The sequence below is a fragment of the Salarias fasciatus genome, assembly GCF_902148845.1.
Source record: "Salarias fasciatus chromosome 23 unlocalized genomic scaffold, fSalaFa1.1 super_scaffold_20, whole genome shotgun sequence".
Taxonomy (NCBI): domain Eukaryota; kingdom Metazoa; phylum Chordata; class Actinopteri; order Blenniiformes; family Blenniidae; genus Salarias; species Salarias fasciatus.
The window spans coordinates 7,453,911-7,478,245 of NW_021941230.1; the positions used below are offsets into that span (position 1 = coordinate 7,453,911).

The following is a 24,335-nucleotide window of genomic DNA, read 5'->3' on the forward strand; positions in this document are numbered from 1 at the left end:
GCTTTGGGAACACACAATAAGGCACTGCCATAGGACCTCAGGGCCCGCGAGGGTCGATACGGTAAAAACAAATCAGCTAAATAAGAAGGCGCAAGGCCATTAAGACATTTAAAAAACTATTCAGAGAACTTTAAAATCGATCCTGAAGCGGACAGAGAGCCAGTGCAGCGACTGTAAGACCGGTGTAATGTGGCTCCGCCCCCTGGTCCTCGTCAGCATGCGTGCAGCTGAGTTTTGTAATAGTTGTAGGTTTGAGAAGACCAGAGAGCAAGGCATTACAATAATCTAATCTACAGGAGATAAAAGCATGCATTAGCACCTCTGTACTGGCCTGAGAGAGAAACGAGCGGACTCTGGCTATATTCTTAAGATGATAAAATCCAATCTTAGTTATGTTTTTAATGTGTGGAATAAAATTTAGCTCAGAGTCAAAAATCACGCCCAGGTTCTTAACTGATTGTGCTGCTTTAAAATCTAATAATTTTGGTAAAATTTTCTCTCTCTGACCTTCGGGATAACCAAAACCTCAGTCTTGTCCTGGTTGAGCTGTAGGAAATTCACCGCCATCCATGACTTGATGTTTGAAATGCAGTTAAAAAGGGTTTCTATTGGCCCTGAGTCACCAGGAGATACGGCGATGTACAGCTGAGTGTCGTCAGCGTAGCTATGAAAACTGATGCCGTGTCTCTTGATGACGTCCCCCAAGTGGAACCATGTAGAGATTAAAAAGTATGGGACTTAAAATTGAACCTTGGGGAACCCCACACCTAATTTCATGGGTTCCTGAGGAACAAGTATCCATACTTACATAAAAAACATCGATCTGTGAGATAAGAACTGAACCAGTTCAGAACAGTACCAGAGAGGCCCACCAGGTGACTCAATCTATTTATTAAAATGTGATGGTCTACTGTGTCGAAAGCGGCACTTAAGTCCAGCAGAACCAACACTGTGAGCTTTTTATTATCTAAGTTCCACCTGATATCATTTAAAATCTTTAAAAGGGCCGTCTCGGTACTGTGGTTCGCTCTAAAACCTGAATGATGTCGTTCTAAAATGTTATTGATCATTAAAAAGTCATTGACTTGGTTAAGAACCAGTCTTTCTAAAACTTTACTTAAAAATCGTCTGTTGGATACTGGTCTGTAGTTATTAAGAACATTGGGATCTAAATTGCTCTTCTTCAGAAGGGGCTTCACCACCGCCGTTTTAAAGGCAGTGGGGAAGACACCTGTCCGAAGAGAGCAATTCATGATATTTAAAATGTGTTCCTCAAGGAATCCAAAAAGTGATTTAAAAAGTGGTGTGGGAATAGGATCTAAAAGGCAGGTTGTTGATTTTACTTGGGAGAAAACTCGACCAAGAGTCCTCGCATCAACCAGGTCAAAGCTGTTTCCTCAGGCATGGACAACGGTTCAGCTGTGTTGACTGATAAGACTTGTTGAGGTAAAAGACTAGACCTGATGTCCATGATTTTAGTTCTGAAGTGGTCTGCAAAGTCTTCACAGAGAGTGTCTGTCGGCACCTTAAAAGCTTTATTAATTAAAATTAGTGCCAGTTAAAATGTTGAAGGTGAAGAAGAGGAACCGGGGGTTGTCTTTATTGTCTGAAATAAGTTGAGAGAAGTGGGAAGTTCGGGCCTGTTTAACAGGCCTTTGATCGCTGATGATCAGAGTCAACAAAGGCTGGATTGATGGATGTGTGGAAACGACATGGTGTCTGATGGTCCTGTGTTCTAAAAATATATTCACTATATATGACAGTGAAATAAGTGGCTCAAAAAAAAGTGCCGGTGCTCTCTTTTTCCTCCTCTCTTCTACAGCCACCACTCTTGATGCACAGTGTGCTGAACGCTGGTTATTTCAGCTGCTGCTCCCTCCTCTGGGTTTGAATCTTCTTTGGGTTCTAGCAGGAACATGTCCATAGAACGGGAAGCCTCCTTCTGGGAAACACATTTTTTTTGTGAATCTCACATTCTCAGTGTGAAACAGAAAAACGACTTCAACAAACTTCACTGAAACTGTCAGACTGACCTTCCGCTGTGTTCATCCAGGGAGAGAGAGAGCGTTTCCAGTCTCTGTTGTAGCTGCATTTGCTTTAGTTCTGAGTACAGCTCACTGTTCCCTCCAGTTTTTACTGCTCTGCATTAGTTTGCTGTTGGTTCTCCTCTGAGGTTCCGAACGTCCCGTGTTCCGGGTTGATAGACAAGACCACACAGTGCAGCCTGAACCGCCAACTGAGCTACGCATGCACTTCATAAATGATTTATTTTTCTTTAAAGATTGACCTATGCAAAAGAGAGCACCGGCACATTCAGACAAATCAGACTGCTTTAATCTGAGAGGATATCTCTAATTCTGTCATGAAAACACAACCACATCCTGACATGTGACAGCAGCCTCCGACCAGATCTAATTATACAAGTCCCTTTCTCACAAAATGACTTCTTGCTCAACATGGTTACAAAAGTTTTGCAACCTGGACAAATATCCAGAGTTAAAACTCCAACAAACGGATGCAAAAGGCAAAAAATCGATATAAAGCCTCCAGAAAGTGATGGAAGCCAAAAAGCAGATGTAAAAGTGCATTAAAGACGTGTAAAGTCCAATCCCAATGTGTAAATCCACCAATATGAGAGATGATGTGGACACCAGGATGACAGAAAAAGTTTCCCATGTGAGTCTATGACAACAAGACTCTTTAGCGTCTGGTGAAAAACATGCAGACGGGACGTCGGTCAACTCAGTCTCATGGGAGTTCATGATATAAATCCCAACAACTTGATATGTTGTTTGCGTCCAGGAATAAGTATTGCACGCATCTTTCATGTCTCATATGGGACTAACAGCTCTTGAAGATATGATGAGGCCTGGTTGTCCAGAGCTTTAAAGCTCAAGAGAAGTATTTCAAATTCTGTTCTGGATTTAAGAGGAAGCCAGTGAAGAGAAGCTAATATTGTTCTGATGTGTTCTCTCCTGCTGGCTCTTGTCAGAACTCTTGGTGCAGCATTTTGAACCAGTTGAATTTTTCTTTCAGGTGTTTTGGGCCAAATATAATGACTTCTTTTTTATCTGAATTTCAGAGCAGAAAATTACGACTCATCTTGGTTTTTATATCTTTAAGACAAGCTTCTGGTTCAACGGTCATCTATCATGATGCTGAAAGTCATAAAGAATTGATGTTAAGTTATGTTCTCTTGGCTTCTTTGTTCGTACCTTTTTTAATTTTATTTTTTTAATACTTTTCTTTTTTTTTTGTTTTTTTTTTTTTTTCTCCAGTCAATTAGCACTTTCTGTCGCAGTTGCTCAGTGGGAATTACTTTTATCTCCTCGATCCCCTCTCTCCTGCGTCCGTGTACGGACGGAAGAATATACACAGCGGCTGTAAAGACAGTAAACTGTGGACATTTCAACCTTTAAAAAATGACTGAAGAATGACTGAATACATAAATCAGACTGTAAATTTAATAAAGGAATTTTGACTGTAATTTATTTCATTGTAGGTTTACGCGGTTGTATTAGTTCCGACTTTTGACCACCAGAGGGCAAACCTCCATTTCTCGATGAACTCCTGTCTTGTGCTCCACCTGCCCTCTTGTGGAAAACTGTAGGAATTACAACAGTCCAGATTTCCATCAGTTTGATGAAACTCCAACATAAATCAGACTGTTTTCAACTGAAACTCCACTAAGTTTGGTTCCATTCTTCACAATTTATTCTGAACATTTACTTATTTATGTTTTATAATATTTTGGTTTGTTATCAATTAGTTCCAGACATTTCCAGACCATGGCTGGTCTGACACAAGAAACAAACACACACACACACACAAAAATCTATGCATGAATAAATAAATAAATAAATAAATAAATAAATAAATAAATAAATCCATACCAAATGTGCACACAGCTATTTAGATACAACAAACTCATAGACTGGAGTGTTTTCAGTAGAAATAGTGTGAGCTGGGAAATAAAGAGGAGGAGCTCTCGTGAAAACTGACAACAAGAAAGAACCAATCATTAAATCGATCGACCACAGAATGATAGGAAAGATCAACTTTATTTGCTGACTTTAACTTTTAACATTCACACCATTTGTTCTTCCTGGGTTTTTTTTTAATGTATAGGTTGAATTGAAAACATACTTTTCACTTCTTAAGTTTGCTTCTTCATATAATGTTGAGTATCACACTAATAAATAAAAACTTCACATTGATGATATACTTTGAATCTCACCCATGGCGTTCACGGTGTGAATCATCTGGTGCTGCTGTACTTCCGGTCGGAGGTCATGCAGTTCTGCTTCCAGTAGTTCAGAACAGTGAACAGCTGGAACAGTGACAATAAAAGATTTAAATGTAAGGAAATTCAAATTACTTATGATTTTATTACATTTTTTTTACATTTTACTTACATTTTCTCAATCGACTAGTTGGAGGAACAAGCTTTGGTTCCGTCTGTGGGGGGTGGGGGTGGGGGGGGGGGGTAATATTTTCTGACGGAATCAATCGACTGACAGCAGAGCACACTCATCACGCTTTCACTGTTTCAGACTAATCTGGTTTCTGGTGGTCGGTGTGTGTCAATACAAACACAAAAGCTGTGACACCAATGACACATCAGAGATACAAAGCTTTTTTTTTTTTTTTTAAAAAAAAAAAAGATAACCATGAAGACATAAGAGACACAAGATGATTGAGATCTCTACCTGAACCAGGATTTGGATCGCCAACCAGAATCTGTCTCTCCTCTCCTCCTGCCTCTCAGACTTCCATGTTGAATTGTTGACTTTTCCTCTGTGAAAATATCTTGAAATGACTGTTATTTTTGGCACTAAATCAAAATGAATTGAAAACGGTGCCGTGCCACTTTTTGGCAGGACGACACCGGCTCGTTTCAGATCAGAGGTCTTATCAAACATTTTAAATACTCACAGTCGGCGCTTCTATATGTTCGTTTCTAAGGAAAAGCGATCAGTCACAACATTGAAATGGTTCTAAATTGTTGGCAATTGTCGTATAATGCATTCACATTCTAACCACTATGCTGTGATCACTCATTAATCCACCATATTAATCACATTCTAAATCATTATGCTGAGATTCACTTGTTTATATACAGTTTTAATCACATTCTAATGAATATGTACTGATTCAGCTGTTCACTATATTTTTACCTCATATATACGTATTCTGTGATTGTTTCATGATTTTGAGGCCTTCAGTATAACAGGCTGTAACTGAAAGCTCATTCTTTGTGCATTCTGACGGTCCCAGGCCGGTTTCAATGTTAGGAGCAGGGAGTAGATCTACTCCCTGTTCTCTCCCCACATGAGAAAAAAGCTTCTGTGTCTCATGAAACAATTGCTGTCTGTACTGGTCTCCGGGAAAAACAACCTGTGACGGTCAGTGTTATCAAAATGTAACCATCAATCCGCTTGAATCATGCAAACTGAAGGTTTAACTTCCCGAGCAAAGGAGAGCTCGATGCCGTTTTCTCCTGGAGACTCTGATGCTGTCAGATCTCACGGACATGGTTCAGGACTCCTGTTTTTCTTTTATTGCTAGCATTTAGGTTATCTCCCTGTCTGATCAACTTTCTACTGAATTAAAGATCTTGTGCAGAGACTTCAACGTTTCGAGCATTTTTAATCACTCTTTTCTTCAGTTTTTTGCTCAAGTCTCAACACAATACAGAATTCTAATTATTTATTATAATGTACTTTCCACATTTCACACATGTTCTTGTCTTAAAAGACAATTTATTTAACAAGTTGGTGACTGAAGACAGCAGCCACAGTAACTCCAGGCTGCTGTTGTCAGGAGTTTCACAATTCAGCTTATTGTTGTTTTGCTTTTTTGACTAAACTGAGTGAAGCAGCCACCTGTAACAAATACAAGCTACGTTTTTAAACCACGAAATTTCTGACATCATTGTTTTAACGTTCAAGACTGGATATTGTTTAGATTGGGAAAAAAATTTCTATGATTAAAATTGGCCCATTGCCAACTCAGCACAATGCTGGCTGGGCGTCACATGGGGAGTAGCTCTCCAAATTTATCATGTTTTCTTGTCCAATATTTGTAGAAATTTGATTGTTTTAGCTTTCAAGTAGCCTGTAACACCCCAAAGTTCAATACTCTGCAAGGTTTGCAGTTGCTTTTAAATAACCTCTAAACTTATTTTGATCACTAGTCCATCAGATCTGGAAATATAATGGCGTAGATGTAAATCCCTACCCCCGCAACTGTTTTAGGCCACACACATGACTGAAAGTTGTCAAAGAAGAGTTGAAATTGTTGTTAAAAAAAATCATAAAACAGACTATGAACTTGTTAAAGAGAAATTACTCATCATGTTAAAAACGTTTGGTCATTATTTCCAGCAATTTGCCAGTAGTCACCAGTTGCTCCTTGTACAATATGGCTGCTCCACCCCAGAGTTCTCTCTGCATAGAGATAGATAGATAGATAGATAGATAGATAGATAGATAGATAGATAGATAGATAGATAGATAGATAGATAGATAGATAGATAGATAGATAGATAATAAAATAATGAGTGAATTGATTTTTCTATACAGTACTGTTCTGTTAATGTGTGTTTTCTAGCTTTCCTAATTAGGAAGCAAACATTTAGTGACAGATAAGAAGCTTGGTTTCTGATGTCATTAGCTTTTGTTTTTTTAATCTAAAATAAATTAATAAAAATATAATAAAATATAGATAATAAAATATCTAAAATAAATAAATAAAACTCCATGTGTGAATTCTGTTTTTTTTTTTTTTTTTTTTTTTTTTTTTTGGGGGGGGGTGGGGGGTGGGTTAATTGGAACATTGTTTTACTTTTCAAAGGTTAAGATGCCCCTCTACATGAGGTCTCAAAAGGCTCCCATCACTAGGCTTCAGCTTTGGCATTTGCTGTTGGCTTTGTCATTTCTGCTCTTCTCTGCAAACCCATCTCAGTGCCTGCAGATCATCTCATGGCAAGTGTCACCAACATGCGGCAGTGAGAGACAAGATGACCCTTCACTGTCACTTCACCCCTGCTCCTGAAGACTTGGGAAAAATTGACATTGAATGGAGTAGACAGTTTTTATTTGGTATGCGGATCGCATCTATGATCATTCTGAAAGATTCAAAGGAAGAGTTCATTTTGTTTCTCCGGATCCTGCAAGTGGCAATGCATCAATTATCATCTACGACTTGAAGGTTACTGACTCTGACATGTACCGGTGCCTGGTTAGAGAACTTCCCTCATTCAGTAGCATCCACACTCGCCTGCATGTGATGGAGAGGCCAAGCAAACCTGTGTGCTACCCTGAAGGTGTGGTCGAAGAGGGTCAGAACGTGGTGCTTAAATGCCCGTCTACACAAGGTAGTCTTCCGATCTGGTACACATGGGAAAAACGACACAAAGGGAAGATGATCCCCTACACTGGCATGGAAGCTCCTTAGATGTTGACCTGACTTTAAAACTAATCAGAGCAGATATATCATCTGTCTATGTCTGCACTGCTCGTAACCTCGACGGTTTGGAAACATGCACCTTTACACTAGAACCTGATGCAACAGCTGATCCCGTTGCAGTTGCACATCTGTCACAGTCACTGTGATCTGTTTCATCATCACGGCCATTGTTTTCATCTTTCGCAGGAGAAGGAATGTTCAGTATCCTGGAAATTACATTTTAATGGATACACTGCTCCCACAGGACGACAGCCTGAAACAAGAGAGAGAGAGAGGGAGGGGCAGGGAAGGAGAGTGAGAGAGGAAGGGGGTGGAGGGACAGAGAGAAACTGATAGAGGGAGGGAAAGAGAGAGAGCGGGGGGGGGGGGGGGGGGGGGGGGGGAGTTGATGGATATGGTGATGGAGTGGTGACCCTACTCAAACCAGCCACAGCTTAAAAGGGGCTTCTCCCGGGGCCATTCCTTCATTCTGACTCTAGGTGGCTTGTGGATATTTGCGCGCGTCAGGAGGTGAGTGACCGAAATCCAACTTTCTCTTCCATGTTCGGGTGGTATGCACTCGCGGGTGTTATGCCCGCATAGCGCCGCAAGTGGAGCACCTCAAGGTGCTGTGATTCAATTTCACAAGAAGCATCCGGGGACTGTCACGCAGTTTGAATGTTTTTGGCGCGCGCGCCAGTACACACATCCATTTGCTGACTGTAAAAACAGTTCAGTGATGGATTGCATGTGATTTTCAACATGAACACTGTGTTCTCCATTACATTCATGACTGCATACATTAGTTCTGTTGATAATCCAGTTCACATTTCTGCTGTTTATCAGATATGTGTGTGTGTGTGTGTGTGTGTCTATATTTGTAAATAATACTTTTTAACATTACAACACCCAAGAAAATGCAACAATAACACTGTAAATCAACAATGACCATTGTTAATTTTCTAATGCTGACACTGTGTAGAGTTCTATTAATACTCCTCTCTGTTCACCAGTGTTCATGCTTAACTCTATAGAGTGTTAATTCTTAGATTGAACACTTTAAAGTGTATATTGTAACACTAACATTCAACACTACAAAAGGGTTTATTCAACACTTTCAGAGTGAATTCAACACTAGAAGATGATCAGTGCACATTCGAACATGTGAAGACTCACATGTCCGTTGTCATTGTGTCACTTAAATATCTGTCCGTTACCACTTTGCTATGCCAAAACCTTCACCACGGCCTCGTTACTGCTGTGAATTGAACCCCATTTATGATTTTTTTTGTTTTATTTTGCAGGAAGGAATTCAGTGAAAATGGTGGGCCTGCCTACATAGCACAGTAACACACATCCCTTGTCTCACAGGTGCAACCGACCCGTTGACTGCTTAATGTGCGACCGTAAAAACCTGGCGCGGATTGACAAGTATCTGCACAATGCACACCACATTACGAGCAAGGCGGTAGTGGTAGCCAGCAATCCAAACCCACCAATGTCCTCCACGCTGGACCTCCAGCTGTACAGCGGTGAGCCTTATAAGCACTCAGTCAGTCAAAGGCTGAGTCTTTGCATCGATGTAAACAACAACAGGTAATTTAACATATTTTGCCCGTGCTCTCTTTGCAGCTAATCCAACAATGCCCGAGGACATGGATGACAACGTGGAGCTGCAGGCCAGCCCAGGCCCACAGGAAGAGGAGGGGGGCCCCGGAGGACGACGGCAGGCCCCCCCCTCCATCAGACCCGGTCAGTCTTCTGCCCGGTTGCCGGTGTGTGCTCCGCGGCACCCACGGTGCCAGCGGCCACACCACCTGCAGCCACGCCATGTCCACCGATACGGGCGTCAGCCACGGCGCCAGGCAGCAGCAGCCCATTTAACCCACAGCAGTTGGTCAACTCCGTGCAGGCCCTCCGCGAGCAGGTGGCGTGCCTGCTGCAGGAGCAGAGGGAAATAAACGCAAAATTGATCGACCTGATGGGCAGGATGACCGTGGTGGAGGAGCAGTGCCGCCAGGGTGGGACCCCCTGGCAAGGGCTTACACCCTACGCAAACCCAACCTCCACCTCCGTCCAAAAGGGGGAGAAATTGCTCAGGAAACATCCAGACACCATGCACGGTAAGTACCCACTCTTCATGTCACTGTCACACTCACTCATTCAGTCACTCAATCAATCGTGCAGTCACTCGCATACAGACACACGCAGTCTCGCACGGACAGACAGACAGACTGACACACTTTTCAACACCAAGTAGTCCAGGCAGGCCCACATTCATTCTTTTGTTATTTTTCGCAGGCCGAATGCTGGATGATTTCCAGGAGCACAAAAAGGGGAACGCCATATCCCGGAGGTGGGTGCGTAATGCGCGAGGGGCTCTGTCCCATGCCCAGCGTTGGGTCGAATTCATGATGGCGGCCGACCCCTCGCGCCAGCACGACAACCTAGCCTTCCTGGGCAGTGTGGCGCGACTCAGGGAGTAAGTTCCTCGTGTCTGTCTTCCCTAACCGCCACAGAGAGAACCCTTGCCCACGTTACACACTCATCACAATCAATTTCAGTGAATGTGATTTTCCCTTTTTCTGCTTGCAGATGGCTGGTGTACCTTATTAAGCAAGGTTACCAGGTGACAAGCCTAAAAATTATTCTTTTGAATGTCAGACATTTCATAAGTTATATACACAACACAGTTGGCTGAGAGCGGGCCGGCGGAGGCCGACATTAGGCGGCTGCTGTATGAGCTGAGGCGTCTCCAGGCTGACGTCGCGGTGAAAATCACTACGCACTGGCAGCAGGTCCTCCACAAGAAAACCGGTAAGAACAGAAGCCCACATAGGTACTCGGGGTTTGGGTTTTGCGTCATCCCGACAACCCACCCGCTCACGTCTCACTTGTGTCCTTTGGTCTCAGAAAGGTCCGTTAGGCCGAAGGACCAGTACAGGTTCTTCGAGGAGGCCAGGCAGAAAGTGCCCCACTTGCTCGGTACGACCACAAACAAGACAAGCGGATCGTAAAGTGGCTTGTGACGTCCCGAAGGCCCACTCACAATCCTCCTGTTGCTCTCTTACTCTCTCTCTCAAGACGTCAGCCTGGAGGATGTACATGGCCTGATGGGCTACCTCCTGGCCTATCTGGCCATCACCACCAGCCATCGCACGGTGGTCTTGACCACCAGCGGAGGCCACCCGCGACTCACAGCAGTTCCGGCTTAGTGTGAGTGTCTCCCCTTTTCTACGCTGCTCATTCGCCTCCCCCGCCGCCTCCACCATCCGCCAGACGTCCGCCACACACCAGGGCACCAGGGGGACACGGTCTGCTCCGCGGCCACACTATCTGCTAGGGCACCTGGACGGCCGACCTCTCCCAAAGCCCAACAGGGCTCTGCAGGCCGCCTAGAGGGATGCTGGCTTCTTGGGGGAGGTCCCATTCGGCCTGATCCGCAGCAGCGTGTCTACCCTGGTAAGGGTCTCACTGTTCCCTCCGATTGCACGTGCGCGCACATTCCCCCCCCCCCCCCCCCCCCCCCCCCCCCAAAAGGGTAACACCCCACCCCCACCGGCCCACAGCCCACTCCTCTACCCTCAGCAAGGGAGTCCCCCCCAAGATCCCCGCCCTACAGCCCACTCTCCTCCCCTGAACACTGGAATACCCCCCAGGGTCACGCCGGGCCAGTCGCACACCCAGCCCGGTGAGTCGGCCGCCCAGCTCAACGAGTCAGCTGCCCAGCTCGTTTGGTTTCTTAATTTTGTTTGATTGGACTCTCATTTGTTCATTTGTAGATTTCAGAAGTGTTGTTTTTTGGTTTTTCTTTGGTGTGTTTTTTGATACTCATGAAAGTAAATACTTGTTTTTGGTCTCAACAAACCCTGTGATGTGGCTCGCATTTATTTCACTCCACATGCATACTTCAATGAACCTGTTGTGGAATTTTTGGTGAATCAGAGCCAAAGATGATGAGTCAAGGTGTTGACGCTGCACAAGGAGGATTTATTCAGGATTGCAAAGGAAGCACACACAAATCAACTGATTGAGAGCAATACTGTCACTCAGAGGAGAATCCAGCCCGACTCTGGCATGACTTCCGGCCATGCCATGTCATATAGCCAGATCTCACGAGACTAGCAGACTCTGTTTCTAAGTGACTTCAGACAAAACAGAGCGGCCTTCACACTGTGTTCCTGAGAACTTAAAAACAAAGCATTATTCCATATCGGTACCCACCACATATCACATCACACTGCATTTGTCCCTTTTTTCTGCGACACAAGCATTCTATCATTCATCAGTGAAACAGGAAATCCCATGTTTTGTTTGTAATAGGGTTAAAGATAAACATTTCACATTGAATAAATGCAATGAACACAGTACAATCAATAGAATGGATTAAAATACACAAAGTAATCTAATGCAAGAACATGGAATGAATAATGAATGTGTACAGATGCATTCTATAAAATGTCCACCTGATGTCACCAGATCAGCCTTATTTCCTGCTGTCTAGGATTCAGACACCACATGGCACTCAAAGTGTGCCCCAGTAGACTCCTACTGGTGCCTGTGTGTGTGTTTGACCAAAACAGTGGAAGCTATCCATTTTCTGCCACCAAATGGCTTGCTGTCGCTGTACATAGCGCTATAACATCCTCTTTTTAATTTTGGGGTAATTCTGCGAACAAGACAAGACTGCTGACAGTCATGCAATGTACTTTTTAACTGTATTCAGTTGATCAGTCAGCACCATGGACAGCACCATGCTGCCAGCAGCTGTGGGTGACACAGTGCCCCCAGTGGCTGTGTGGATTACTGCACACTTGTAACCACTTGCATTAAGCTCGGGAGGCGCAAGCTTTCATTTGAAACTAATCCCAGCCATCTAAGTGCTTCCTGGGCGGAGTTACACCCGCATTCCACAATGTAAGAAGTTAGGATTAGGGTTAGAATTAGGCTTAGGTTAGGTTTAAGGTATGGTTTGGGGTTAGCTGTGTGGGCCTACGTGTGTGTGTGTGTGTGTGTGTGTGTGTGTGTGTGTCTGGATTAAGTAGATACTTCAGCACCAAGGACAGCACTATGTTGACTCTATGCGTGTGTTTAACAGGGGTGTCAAACATAAGGCCCACGGGCCAGAGCGAACTCAAGAACAACGTACTCAACACATCACTGAGATCCGAGCATCGGTGATGCTGCCATGCAAGCTGGCTAAGGACATTTCATTGTGTTTTGCACCAGAAGCAGCATGTACACTAACTTTGCTTACAAAATTGAAGCTAATGAAGTAAAACAATCCACCAAAAATCTTGATTTTAATATTTCACACTCGTTGTTACCAACTTTGCCATGAATGTGTCAAACAACTGTTTTTGGTACAATAACGATGAACTGCAGACCTTTCACACATGTCGGGATCAATGTAGTGAGGTTTCTTTTTGAGGCAATACTGTCAATACAATTTATGAAGTTTACACAAACTGGCAAAGAGAATTTAAATGAAAACAACTAATTTTAAGGACAATATACTTTATTCTCCCATGCAATGTTGAATAGAAAACACATTAGATGGATGAAAAATAAAGGTTACAGTTCCTTGGACTTCGTCATTGCAGACATGAAAAGACTTGAAACTGATCCACCATGTGTTCTAAGCCCGAACAGGACGGTCGGTGTTCATCTGTTTGACACTCGTCTGCTGTGGGCCAGTACTCAACCCAGGTCTTCTCATCAAGCATGTACCAAAACCTGAAGAGAGGAAAAACAACGAGCCAGATACACAGGAGCTCATGATGAACTGATGTGAGAATAGATAACATGTAGTGGAAAAGTCTGACTGCACGTACGTCTGCCCTTGGTCGTGTCTGCGGATGTCTTGGGACGAGCCCATGATGAGATACGTTTTACCCTTTTGAAGACCTACAGCCCCTCTGCAGTGCTGATGGCTGAGGAACGAGCGCAGTTTACCCATAGGACCAACATCAGTGTTTCCTGCCATGATGACAGCACAGACCACTTCTTTTAATTCCATTTTAGAGACACGTAATGCCTTCCTGTTGGCACTACAGTCAATCGTTTGAGGAACTGCAGTTATATCACCATAAGTCAACTGCTTTTAGCTTGACTAACTTAACAAAGGCTTGTGTGATGAGCTGCAAGCAGCAACCAGTGAATAGATGTCGGGATGAACGAGTTCATGTCTCATACTAACAGGAGCTTTATTAAGATCCTCTCTCTTACACATGTAAAAGAGATCTGTGGATTAAACCGGAGGTATAAAGATTGTTTGGCCTTTAACAGGCTAAAAATGTAAATAAAAAGATATTTAAAAAAAAAAAAACTCACCTTCTTTGATGACATCCAGTATCCTCACAGTGTAAGTGTCTGTGGACAGATCAGCTACTGTCTCCTCCAGTTGTACTTTGTATGCTGTGTAAAAAGTGAGAGACGGATTTGTTGTGATGTTCTTTCCCACATAGAGAGACTTTCATAATTGGAGAGAAACTTTTTTTTTTTTCTTACCAAACTCTGTTTTGTTGGTCAGTGTAGCCTCACAAATCTTAGCGCTTCGCTCATCATTGCTGATTTTGCCCTTCTTCTGCAGACTGCAGCTCCCTGGAAGCAAAAACATGAAGACGACGTGTGAATGTTCAGGTCTTCTGAGGTCAAGAAAGACAGCGAGACAATGTTTTACTCTTCAGCTCACATCATCCAAACTGCTGAATCTCATTCACCTTCGGCGACGCATGTGCATTCACCACCTCTGCAGAACCACAGAGGCTGTCCGGCTCTCCTCTCTGGATGGTACAACTTCACGCATTTTGTTTCTGCTACAACAAAGAAAGTTCATGAGGGACAACTTTGCACTACGGAACCATGGCGACTCGTGACCCGGAGACTCACCGTTATAGTATTCATAGACAGACACAGCCGCCGGCTGTAAGACGCCCACTTTGAGTGTCTGTCTGACCCTAAAACTGATTTCCTCCGGTTGTATGTGAGAAACCTGTGGAGCGACGGGGGAACCCGATGTGATTAAAGCAACACCGTGGTGAGGAGGGGAGATGAGGACGGTGACAAAGATGGCCGCACCTTGTCAAGATAGATGATGAGCGAGCCTCTTTCTGACAGCACGGTGTTCATCTCATATTTTGCAATGGTGTAGGCTCGTCCCTGAGACAACTGTGTGCACACACACACACTCACATTGTTACCGCGAGGTTGTTAAAGAAAGATGATAAAAAGAGACAATATCTTTTGTTGGAGTTTTAAGACCACATGAAATGAAAACATTTCTGCAGTTTTTATCTTGCATCTATAAGATTACATGTCCTACATCCAATAGTGCTCAAAAACCTATACAAATTGTGATTGCTCTGAATGTAAGCTGCAGAGTGAATCCACATAGTGTTAAAGCAGTGTGAGGCAGCCCTGCAGAGGACCTCTTTGGGGACGTGATCACAAATGGGGTCCAAGCGTTGGTCTGAGATTATAAAAACCTAACAATTACAATCTGGAGTTTGATTGGAGAAACTGGCTGAGAGAGTGGAGGGTCTGCAGTGTTTGGCTTCACTATAAACTTTTGACCATTCCACAGGCAATCTGGGGGGGAAGCAGATACTGACAGATATCCCAACAGTGTTGCACAGTGTAGCATTCAATACGCCAACTTTTAAACTTTACTCAATGTGGATGTTTTTGAAATTTCTCACCAGGTTCAAGTCATCTGTATCCACAGTGAAGCCAGGCAATAATCCAATGTCCAAGGTTGTCAAAGTCGAATCGCGCTCTTTGTCATTGTGCCTGTTTAAATTAAAAATAAGAGAGGAACTACAAAAAGTCAAACATGCTCACTTAACAAAAGACCGATTTCAAAAAAGCAGGACCAGAGGTGAGCTTCACTTACTAGGGGTGTGCCATCTAAGGCACCTCACGATTCGATTCGATTACGATTCAGGGTGCTACAATTCAATTATTCAACGATTATCACGATATTAATGATAAAAACGATTATCATGATTTTTTGTGCATTTTTTTCCCCCTCACTTCGTGCCCACTTCATACTTTGAAACAATGTACAGCTGTTTCTCGGTATACATAAATCTTTTTTTTTTCCCCTTGTCCTGTTCGGCAGCTGGGGCGTGCAATATTGTATGACTGTAGCCTTTTACTATCCGAACAGATTTTAATGTTAGCTGTACATTGTTTCATACTTTGAAACAATGTACAGCTGTTTCTCGGTATACATAAATCAAAGTAATCAAACAAATTCAAAAAAAGTATTTTTTATTGATGTCAAGTGGTCCATCAGCAACCATGGCATAAACTCTGTGCCTGTAGCTGTGGCCTAAAGAGCCAATACAACAAAAGGCTGCCCCTGTTGACAAAAGATCAACAGTTACCTCCCTTAAGTGCAAACAATAGCAGATATGTCATATATGCAGATATATGTTCAATTTGAATTTACTACTTGGCGTGCAGCATATCTAGACACCTACATCTAGATATCTATGTCTATATGTCTAGGCGGTAGTGGGACGTCAGCGGGAGCTACGGGAGCTGCAGTGTTGTTGTGTGCGTGTTTTTTCGACTGCCGATGCTAACGCATGTTTCTGATCCCTGCTCTTGGAATAAACATCGTCACGCTGCCAAACGCCTCTGGACTTCTTTCAGGCATATTACAGAGATAAATGTTTTGGTTGTTTTGTTTACCTCTGAACTGAAAGCTTTGTTTACGGCGCCGCGCCATGCGCAGTACGGCTCATTGTTTCCGGGGCGACATGAGGCTACACGGTGCTTTTTGTTCCAGTGTAGCGTAAAATGGACGAATATCTATTGGATGAATATGTTGTGGACGAGAACTTTGAATGATTTTCTCTTTAGCAAAAGCAGCGTTGGCATTTAGCACTAGCTTTTAATCCAGAAGAATGAATCTCACACTCTGTTACTGTAGCTAAAGAGCTAGCTGTCGCCATATTAACCGGTCCGTCACTACAGATGTCCGGGTGGTGCGTAGGAACAATACTTTGGTTCCGCAAGTGGCGTCCGTGCTCCTGGCGTCTAGTTATTATGAAAAATAATCGATTTTAAATATTTATGAGTCGTAATCGAATCATTATGTGTCGCATCACGATTAATCTAATAATCGATGTATCAGCACACCTGCTTACGTGGAATCATCAAATAAAACAGATATTACATAAAATGGGCAGAAGTTTGGCAGCAGTTCGAAATTGTAGAAAATGTGTACCACACCGAATAAGAAAGATTTTGGTTGAATCAATAGTTTTGTGTCATTTAGATTATTGTTCCGTTATTTGGTCAGCCACTACAGAAACTAATATCAATAAACTTCAGGTTGCACAAAATAAAGCAGCTCGGCTCGTCCTGAACTGTTCTTTTAGGACAAGCATTGAAGACATGCATAACCAGCTGGCGTGGCTGAGAGTAAAAGTAGAATAAATTATTCTCTTACAAAATTTATCAGAAATATTATAATTACAAGAACACCAGCAATACTCTATAATAAGCTGACCTTTTTCAGTGATGTGCATCAGCATTCTACCCGTCAAACAGTTGAGGGACGTTTTCTGTTACCTGTCTGTCAATCCAGTCACATTCAAAGATCCGTGCACTATAGGGCAATGGTGGCCTGGAATCGTTTGCCGCAGTTTTTGATTTCACAGATGCACACAACTTATTTTTGTAAACAAATGAGACTATTTTTATTCACTCAGGAATAACATGGAACTGGTCATTTATGATTGTTTAATGGTGAGCTATTTCGTCTGTTTTGATATTGTTTTGTTTTTGTTAATGTCGTCTTTGTTGATAGTTATGTTATTGTATTGTCTGTATGAATGTTGTCTGTACATCCTGTTGTTGACGCGTTGCTGAGTGTTGGTGCAGAAATATTTCTGATGAAGTTTAGACCCCAGGAAGAATAGCAACTGTTTTAACAGTAGCTAATGGGGATCTCAATAAAACAAACAAACAAACAAACAAACCTCTATCACTTACAAGACTTCTATTCTCAGCTGGAATACCTTCTCCTCAACATCCATTTTCTCTGAGAAAGGAAAGCATCGGATTACCAAGAAAGATCATAAACACAGGCTGGATAGCAGAAACGGAAAGCAGCAGGTTACCTGGGATGAGCTCCACTGACATGTTGAACCTCTGACAGTCACTCTGTTTTTCTTGAGGCAGAGCATAGTACACGGACACCATCTGAAACAGATGGAAGAATAATGTAAATATTAACAACGTTCACAAAAGCTTGAAATTATATTGAGGAAACACAAAGCTGATGTCTCACTGTTACTGTTGCTTCTCCTGATCCTGTGGCTCTCACTGTCACGTTGTGGTTTATACCATTACTCTGTTGAGAATTTTAGATGCGCACACACATGCAGACAGGTTAGACGGCATCACAGGCGTGTTTTCTGAGTGTGAATGGAGGACTGTGGTTCCACCTTCAATGTTCTTGTGAGGTGGTGGTTTCCTCTGTTCACCTTGAACTTGTAAGGCTTCGGCTTGCCCGGCATCAAAATGTCCACATTCAGGTCGTACTCTGGTTTTTCAGCATTGATCCAGTGCTCTGATAGAGCCTGGTACACCACGAGTGTCGCCTGGAGAGAAAACAAGGAGGAAGAAAATGTGAGGCGAAGGCGATGAGTAAACAAAGAAAGTCCACTGAGGACAAAGAGTAGAGGAAGTTTTGTTGTACCTGGGTTGATCCATAGCCTCCGCCCACAAGCTGCTGCTGGGTGAACCATCTCACTACAGGCCTGGCATCTTCAAAAGCCTTCATGAACAGAAGAGTAAAATTCAGGTTCCTCAGGTTTGGAACCACTGGTATAAAAAACAAATGAACGAGTGTAGCGTTCATTTTGAACCGCGGCTCTGCCTGGCTCTCTGGGACTTTCTCCCGGTACTCTTCACCCTTGAGCGTGACAAAAACTCCAATATCCCCAAAAACCATTCACCATCAAACTCTGAGCTCAGGCTCGCTGCCTTCTCAGCCTACAGGTTTGCTTACCCGGGTCTTGACCAGAGCCAGGAGAGCGTACGCTGTGGCCTCCAGTGTGTATTGATGTCCCTTAGGTACAGGCCAGTGAGACAACTCTGAAAGACAAAAACACTGTAAACACTGTGCTCGACATGAAAGACGCCTCATCCAGCAGACTGATACACACTGTTCATGTATCAGTTTTTAAAAATGTTTTACCAAATTTAGCTATGATTTTAGGTCTAAAGTGGTGCGCTGATGTTTCATGCTTTTGTATTTGATTATTTTTAATACATCTGCAGCACTTACTGTGTTAATCCATGCACTAAATGATATTCTTGAAGAATTTCTATCCGACATGAAATCATCATTGAGAAATCATTGAGAACACATAGAATACTATGACAAAGAAATGTTTGCTGGTTGTGTGTGAATATCTGCTTGGTATATTCCACTGTGAACACACCTGGGGAAACAAATCTGTGGAGGACCTCCCGGTTGAGTTTGCCTTCGTTGGCCAGCGCGTAGGAAGTCATGGCGATGGCGTAAGGATTGGTGAGGCTGTCCAGGCGCCTCTCCAGGTAACTCACTGCTTTGTCTATACTGCCTGACAGACCCTGGAAAGGTGGAGAAAGCAGTATAGACACGAGGTATTAAACACAAGCTTGGGTAAACAGGGTTGCAGGTTTGACCTCTTTCTCTCGCTTTGTCCATCTGAGAAGCGTAGCTGAGATTTATCATGAAATATTTGGGGTGGGGGATTTTATGTGTCTGTTTTCATCATATCTAAAAATGCATAAATAACTACAATTTACACAGTTTAATGGAAATAGATGAAGTAAGTTAATAAAGTAAATATAAGAGAAGAGAGTGCATGCTGGTGGCATCCTCACGTTGACGGTGGCAGCACAAAGCAGCCGTGATTCCTGCATGGCGATCAGTTTGAAGGCCGTCATGGAGGCTTCTGTATCTCTTCCCTTTACGTCTCCCTACGCAGACAGAATCCCAGTCACATTACCATGCTCACATCAAAGTGACTTTAAAAGATTAATCTGTTCCAGCTTTGTTATTCATCTCAGAGGGAAAATCTGAAGAATTCACATTAATTTCACTCACAGTCATTTCTGCGTGGAGCACGATTCCAACTTCTCGAAACATGCCGTCGGGCTGCTGTGTGTTGAGGATTAAATACTTGATGGCGTCACAGATCACTTCTTCCTGCACCGCCACCAGACTATAGGCCATGGTGAACACCTTAGCAACATAGGCTGTCAGCCTTAAAGAGGAGAGAATGTCTTATTTTATTTAATTTGGAATTACATGTGTTTTCAGTATGTTTGTGTAATGGAGGTGCACAGGGGAAGGTCTGCACACTGCAGGTCACAGCACAGCTGGGACCGGCCACTTTCCGCCTGAACGACAGTTCACGCTGGCACGCCGGTCGCCTCCGACGGGTGGCGTCACCATCACTGTCTGATCAGCTGACTGTCTCGGATCCCCTCAACACCGATGAGGTCTGGGACCCTCCACGAGCACAGGTGATGAAGAAACTGGTAGTCGACCCGGAATTTTTTTTTTGTTGTTGTTAATGCACCAAATTGCTGTAAATGCACTTTACTTCTAGTTTTAGTGAAATGGTTTTAATTCTATTTCACTATTTCACTAAGCTGCAGTTACGCCCAAGGCCTGCAGGGGCCGTTGTTTCGCATAAAACTAGCAAACTCCTTAATGCACCTTTAAAGTACCACAGTTTTATAAAGTATACTAACACGTCATATATATGAGTCCTTGTAATAAATATGAAATGAACAATGCAAGAACGTGCAGAACATTGTAGCTTAATATGTCCCCAGTTCACTTACAGTTACAAGGGCAAAATATAATCAAAACAAAACCTGTTTTGAAACGTGATATTTGAAAACAAATTAAGAGAAAAACCACTACAGCTAACTGACATTATCACAGCATTCTAAAAATAAAAGTGTTTTGATCTAATGCAATTCACGGTAGAGAGAGTCATCTGCCTAACTGATCGAGAACGTCTGTACACTGTAAGTGTCGAGTAATCGAAGTCCAGCTGATGAATGAAGCACAGCCACATCCCTTCCCTTTAAATGACAGAGGAGGAGGGGGAGGAGCTGGAGGTGGTAAAGCCAATCAGACGTGTAATACTGGGAAAAAAAAGGAATAGATTTACATCACTCCGTCACACATTGGAGGTGGCTTCCATTACAGCGGAGCAGCTGTTAGCCGGCTGAGAGTGGAGGTCTGTAGCCGGACACTCTTGGCAATACTGGGGAAATTCCAGCAGGGGGCGATGATGTTGGTTTCAAAAAGAGCCTGGGTCTCATTGGAACCCATTCAAAAATGGCGATTTTTGAGCTGGAGGTGGAGCTTCCACACACACCCACGTCCTGTCTGCATGTTTTTCAGGAGATGCTAAAGACTCTTGTTGTCACAGACTCACATGGGAAGCTATTTTCTGTCTGGATTCAAATGAAGCAGTTTTCCTCCTGGTGTCCAGTCTAACATCATCTCTCATATTGGTGGATTTACACACCTGAGGATTTGACTTTACATGTCTTTATTGCATTTTTACACCTGCTTTTTGGCTTCCATCACTTTCTGGAGGTTTTTCATGTATTTGTTGTCATTTGCATCAGGTTTTTTTTTTTTTTTTTTTGGACTTTTAACTCTGGATATTTGTGCATGTTATGAAACTTTTGTAACCATGTTGAGCAAGAAGCGATTTCCTGAGAAACGGACTTGTATAATTAGATCTGATAGGAGGCTGCTGTCATATGTCAGGATGTGGTTGTGTTTTCATGACAGAATTACAGATATCCTCTCAGATTAAAGCAGTCCGACTTGTCTGAATGTGCCGGTGCTCTCTTTTGCATAACTCAATCTTTAAAGAAAAAAAAAATTATGAAGTGCAGGCATGGCTCATTGCGAAACAAACTTGCCTCTTGATACGACCACTCATTCAAAACACTGCTACAAACTCATTTTTCCCCCAGGTTTACCTCTTCAGCAGTTAGCAGACACCATACACAGCAAAAGATTTTCTATGTGAGTTACAGAGCAGCTGGATGGAGTCAGACAGTCACTCTGTCAACAGCGCATGCTTACTTCTCTCATAAAGCTCAGTGCAGTATGGGTAATGAAGTCTCTGCAGGATGAAGTAGTGAACGTGCGCTCGGCACTGTGAAGGCTGATAAGTGGCAGGAAGAGCTATTTGAAGGATTCAAATTAAACTGGCCAGATCCTGACTCCCCAGATGAGAATAAGACTGTTTGTGTGGGACAAAGTGGGACACCAACGCATTCTTGATGCATCGAGTCCAAAATAACATTAAAGAAAAAAAAAAGCTGCCCCTCATCTTATAACGTTCCAAAGCTTTGCTGTGACGGGGAGTGTTGCCAGTGGCAGCTGGTGGTGAATTTATTTGGTTGGGCACCTCATCGTTCTTCAGTTTCAGTCTTCAGTGAGTGTTAACTTAAATACAGTACGTTTATACACCATATAGTGAAGGGGAATCTAAAAGGAGCCTCAAGCTGCAGCCATCAAACAGCTGGTTGGTTTAATTTCATGTCCTTCATTTAAATTATTCAGTAATTGGTGGAATCACTACTAAAATGTATTCATTTATTTTACCTTTATTGAACCAGGAAAGTCCCAATGAGATTAAAAACCCCTTTTTCAAGGGAGTCCTGGGGGTTACAAAGTTACACTTTCATATAAAAAAGCGCCCCAAACTGTTTATCTGCTCTTTTGTGGCAGATTATTTCTAGAAAATGAAGCAAACGCATTGTTAGTTTATTATTTAGAATTTATTCCCCTTTGCCCCCGGCCACCTCTCTTCTACAGCCACCACTGCGTGTTGCACAGTGTGGTAAACAATGGTTATTTCAGCTACTATTCCCTCGTCTGCATTTGAATTTTCTTTGGGTTCTTTCACTTGGCGAAGTGCCAGGATGCTCAATTGATGTTTTTAAAACTCTCGGAACTCTGTACCGGCAGCTCCCACCTCTCCCTGTTTCACCGTCTCCAGAACACACTGAGCGCTGAGGAGGAGTTTAACAGCAGCTCCAGCAGCGCCTTGTTGAGTCGTCCAGCCAATCAGGGAGTGAATACCAGGCTGATGATGAGGGAGTGGACAGACTTGACTCACACTACAGGAGTTCGAGTCACAAAGACTGAACATGTTCATTACCGACCATCCCCCCTCCTTCCTCAGTTTTCCAAAACACTGGAGAAATTCTTTTTGAAACAATTAGATTCATTCCTCTGGAAGCTTAAAGGGGCTGTATCATGCTTTTTTAGCTAGTCCAAACCCTAGAAAAGGCATAACTCACCAAGCGCACGACTCCTCAGACTCTTGCTCTTGCTTGACTGTTGCTTTCAGACGATGGTCAAAGTTTATTTCCGTAATCGGAGATACAAAAAGCAACAACGCTGATTGCCGAGGGCCTGTGGGAGGGGGGCTCAGGGGAGCCATCTTCACCCTGTGACGTAAACATGGGAAACAGAGCATTTTCATGGGTGCGGGAGGGGCTGCCTCTCTGAGCAGCATAAACACTAAGAAAGCTCAAACGCACAGGCACTAAGGGAAAAAAACGCTTTGGGGGTGTTTTTGGTGAGTACATAACTATATAACAAGGTTAAAACCCTTTTAGCTCGGGGCCATTTTCGCCTAAAAGTTCAACTAAAGACGTACCCAAAGTAAACTGAATGCTGTTCTTGAACTGTTTGGAGTACATGCATGGTTGGGGTCTCATTTGAAAGCTGACAACCTGTATTTTCACCCAGTGCAGTCAGAATTACTCTAGGTGCTACTGGCACAGATTTATTTATGTTGCAGCACACTGAATTAGGATGAATTTCATTCTCGCCTGAATTTTTTCCCTCATAAAACACCTGGAAATAAGTGTGGCAGCACTGAAATAGCTTGAAAACACAATTTTACTAAAGCCTGGGGTCTTACATAGTTCAGGTGAAAATGTCAGAGCAGTACTACAGGAAATGAGTGTTTCACACATGTATTTGTACTGCTATGCCCCGGCGGGGTCAATTTTGGACATCCTCTGTATACCCTCTGGATGCCCTCTGTACAATGGTATATGTTGGTTTTTGGCCCGTTTTTACATTATTTTCACTCCAAAAACTCATAAAGTACTCAAAAAATCACTTCAGATAGGCTTCAGTGTGGGATAAGGCACTCGGATTGAGAGGAGCAGGGATAGACAGCAGGTGCATCCCTCAGCAGATGTCTGAGAAGTCACAAAACCCCGCTCGCGGGCCAGCCAGCCATTCAGCAAGCTCATTGGCTACCAGCCCTGTCAGTCAAACATTTCTACCGACGTGATTGGCTCAGAATTCATTGACGACGAGTGATGACGACCGATGACGTGGGCCCATCAGTTTCGGCAGCGGTTGGCTGGTTAGCCATCGGAGGCAGGGATGAGTCACTTCATTGGTTGAAATATGATGAATAAGCAACGGAAACCGATCAGTCGCCATATTGGATATCCTCAGCACGAGGGAGAGACGTCTGGATGTTTTTATCTGATAAAAAAATGGATTATTATCGGATGCGCACGCGGAGAGACGCGCCGCGTCTAATTCTGGATTATTTGCTTATTTCAAGACATGTTTTGGACAAAAGGCTATACTTTCTAGCTTTGCCTGGATGCATACATTTGGACTGTGGCAGTTTTTGCTGGATTATCTGGATTATGGATCATCTGTGATCAGTTATGAGCCTCCAAAGGTGAGTTGCACTGTTTACTTAATTTGCTGTATGTTGGACAAATGTGTTTATATTACCCGCTATGGTAATCACATCTGAAAGTGGTTTATACCAGTGGATTCATGAGAATATCAG

General features: G+C 43.2%; 1 protein-coding gene across 1 annotated transcript; it reads right to left on the bottom strand.

Annotated features, from left to right (window-relative positions):
• Positions 1-13,043: 13,043 nt before the first annotated feature.
• On the bottom strand, positions 13,044-19,717 carry LOC115383664 (complement C3-like). Its single transcript, XM_030085800.1, has 17 exons — positions 19,565-19,717; positions 19,342-19,437; positions 18,915-19,065; positions 18,479-18,564; positions 18,167-18,244; positions 17,913-18,068; positions 17,756-17,818; positions 17,586-17,667; positions 17,458-17,506; positions 15,150-15,240; positions 14,530-14,619; positions 14,341-14,443; positions 14,172-14,264; positions 13,960-14,052; positions 13,783-13,866; positions 13,284-13,428; positions 13,044-13,185 (listed from the first exon to the last, which is right to left on the bottom strand). The coding sequence occupies exons 1-17, from the start codon at positions 19,691-19,693 to the stop codon at positions 13,044-13,046; spliced, it is 1,731 nt and encodes a 576-aa protein (XP_029941660.1). The 5' UTR covers positions 19,694-19,717.
• Between the last annotated feature and the right edge of the window lie 4,618 nt (positions 19,718-24,335).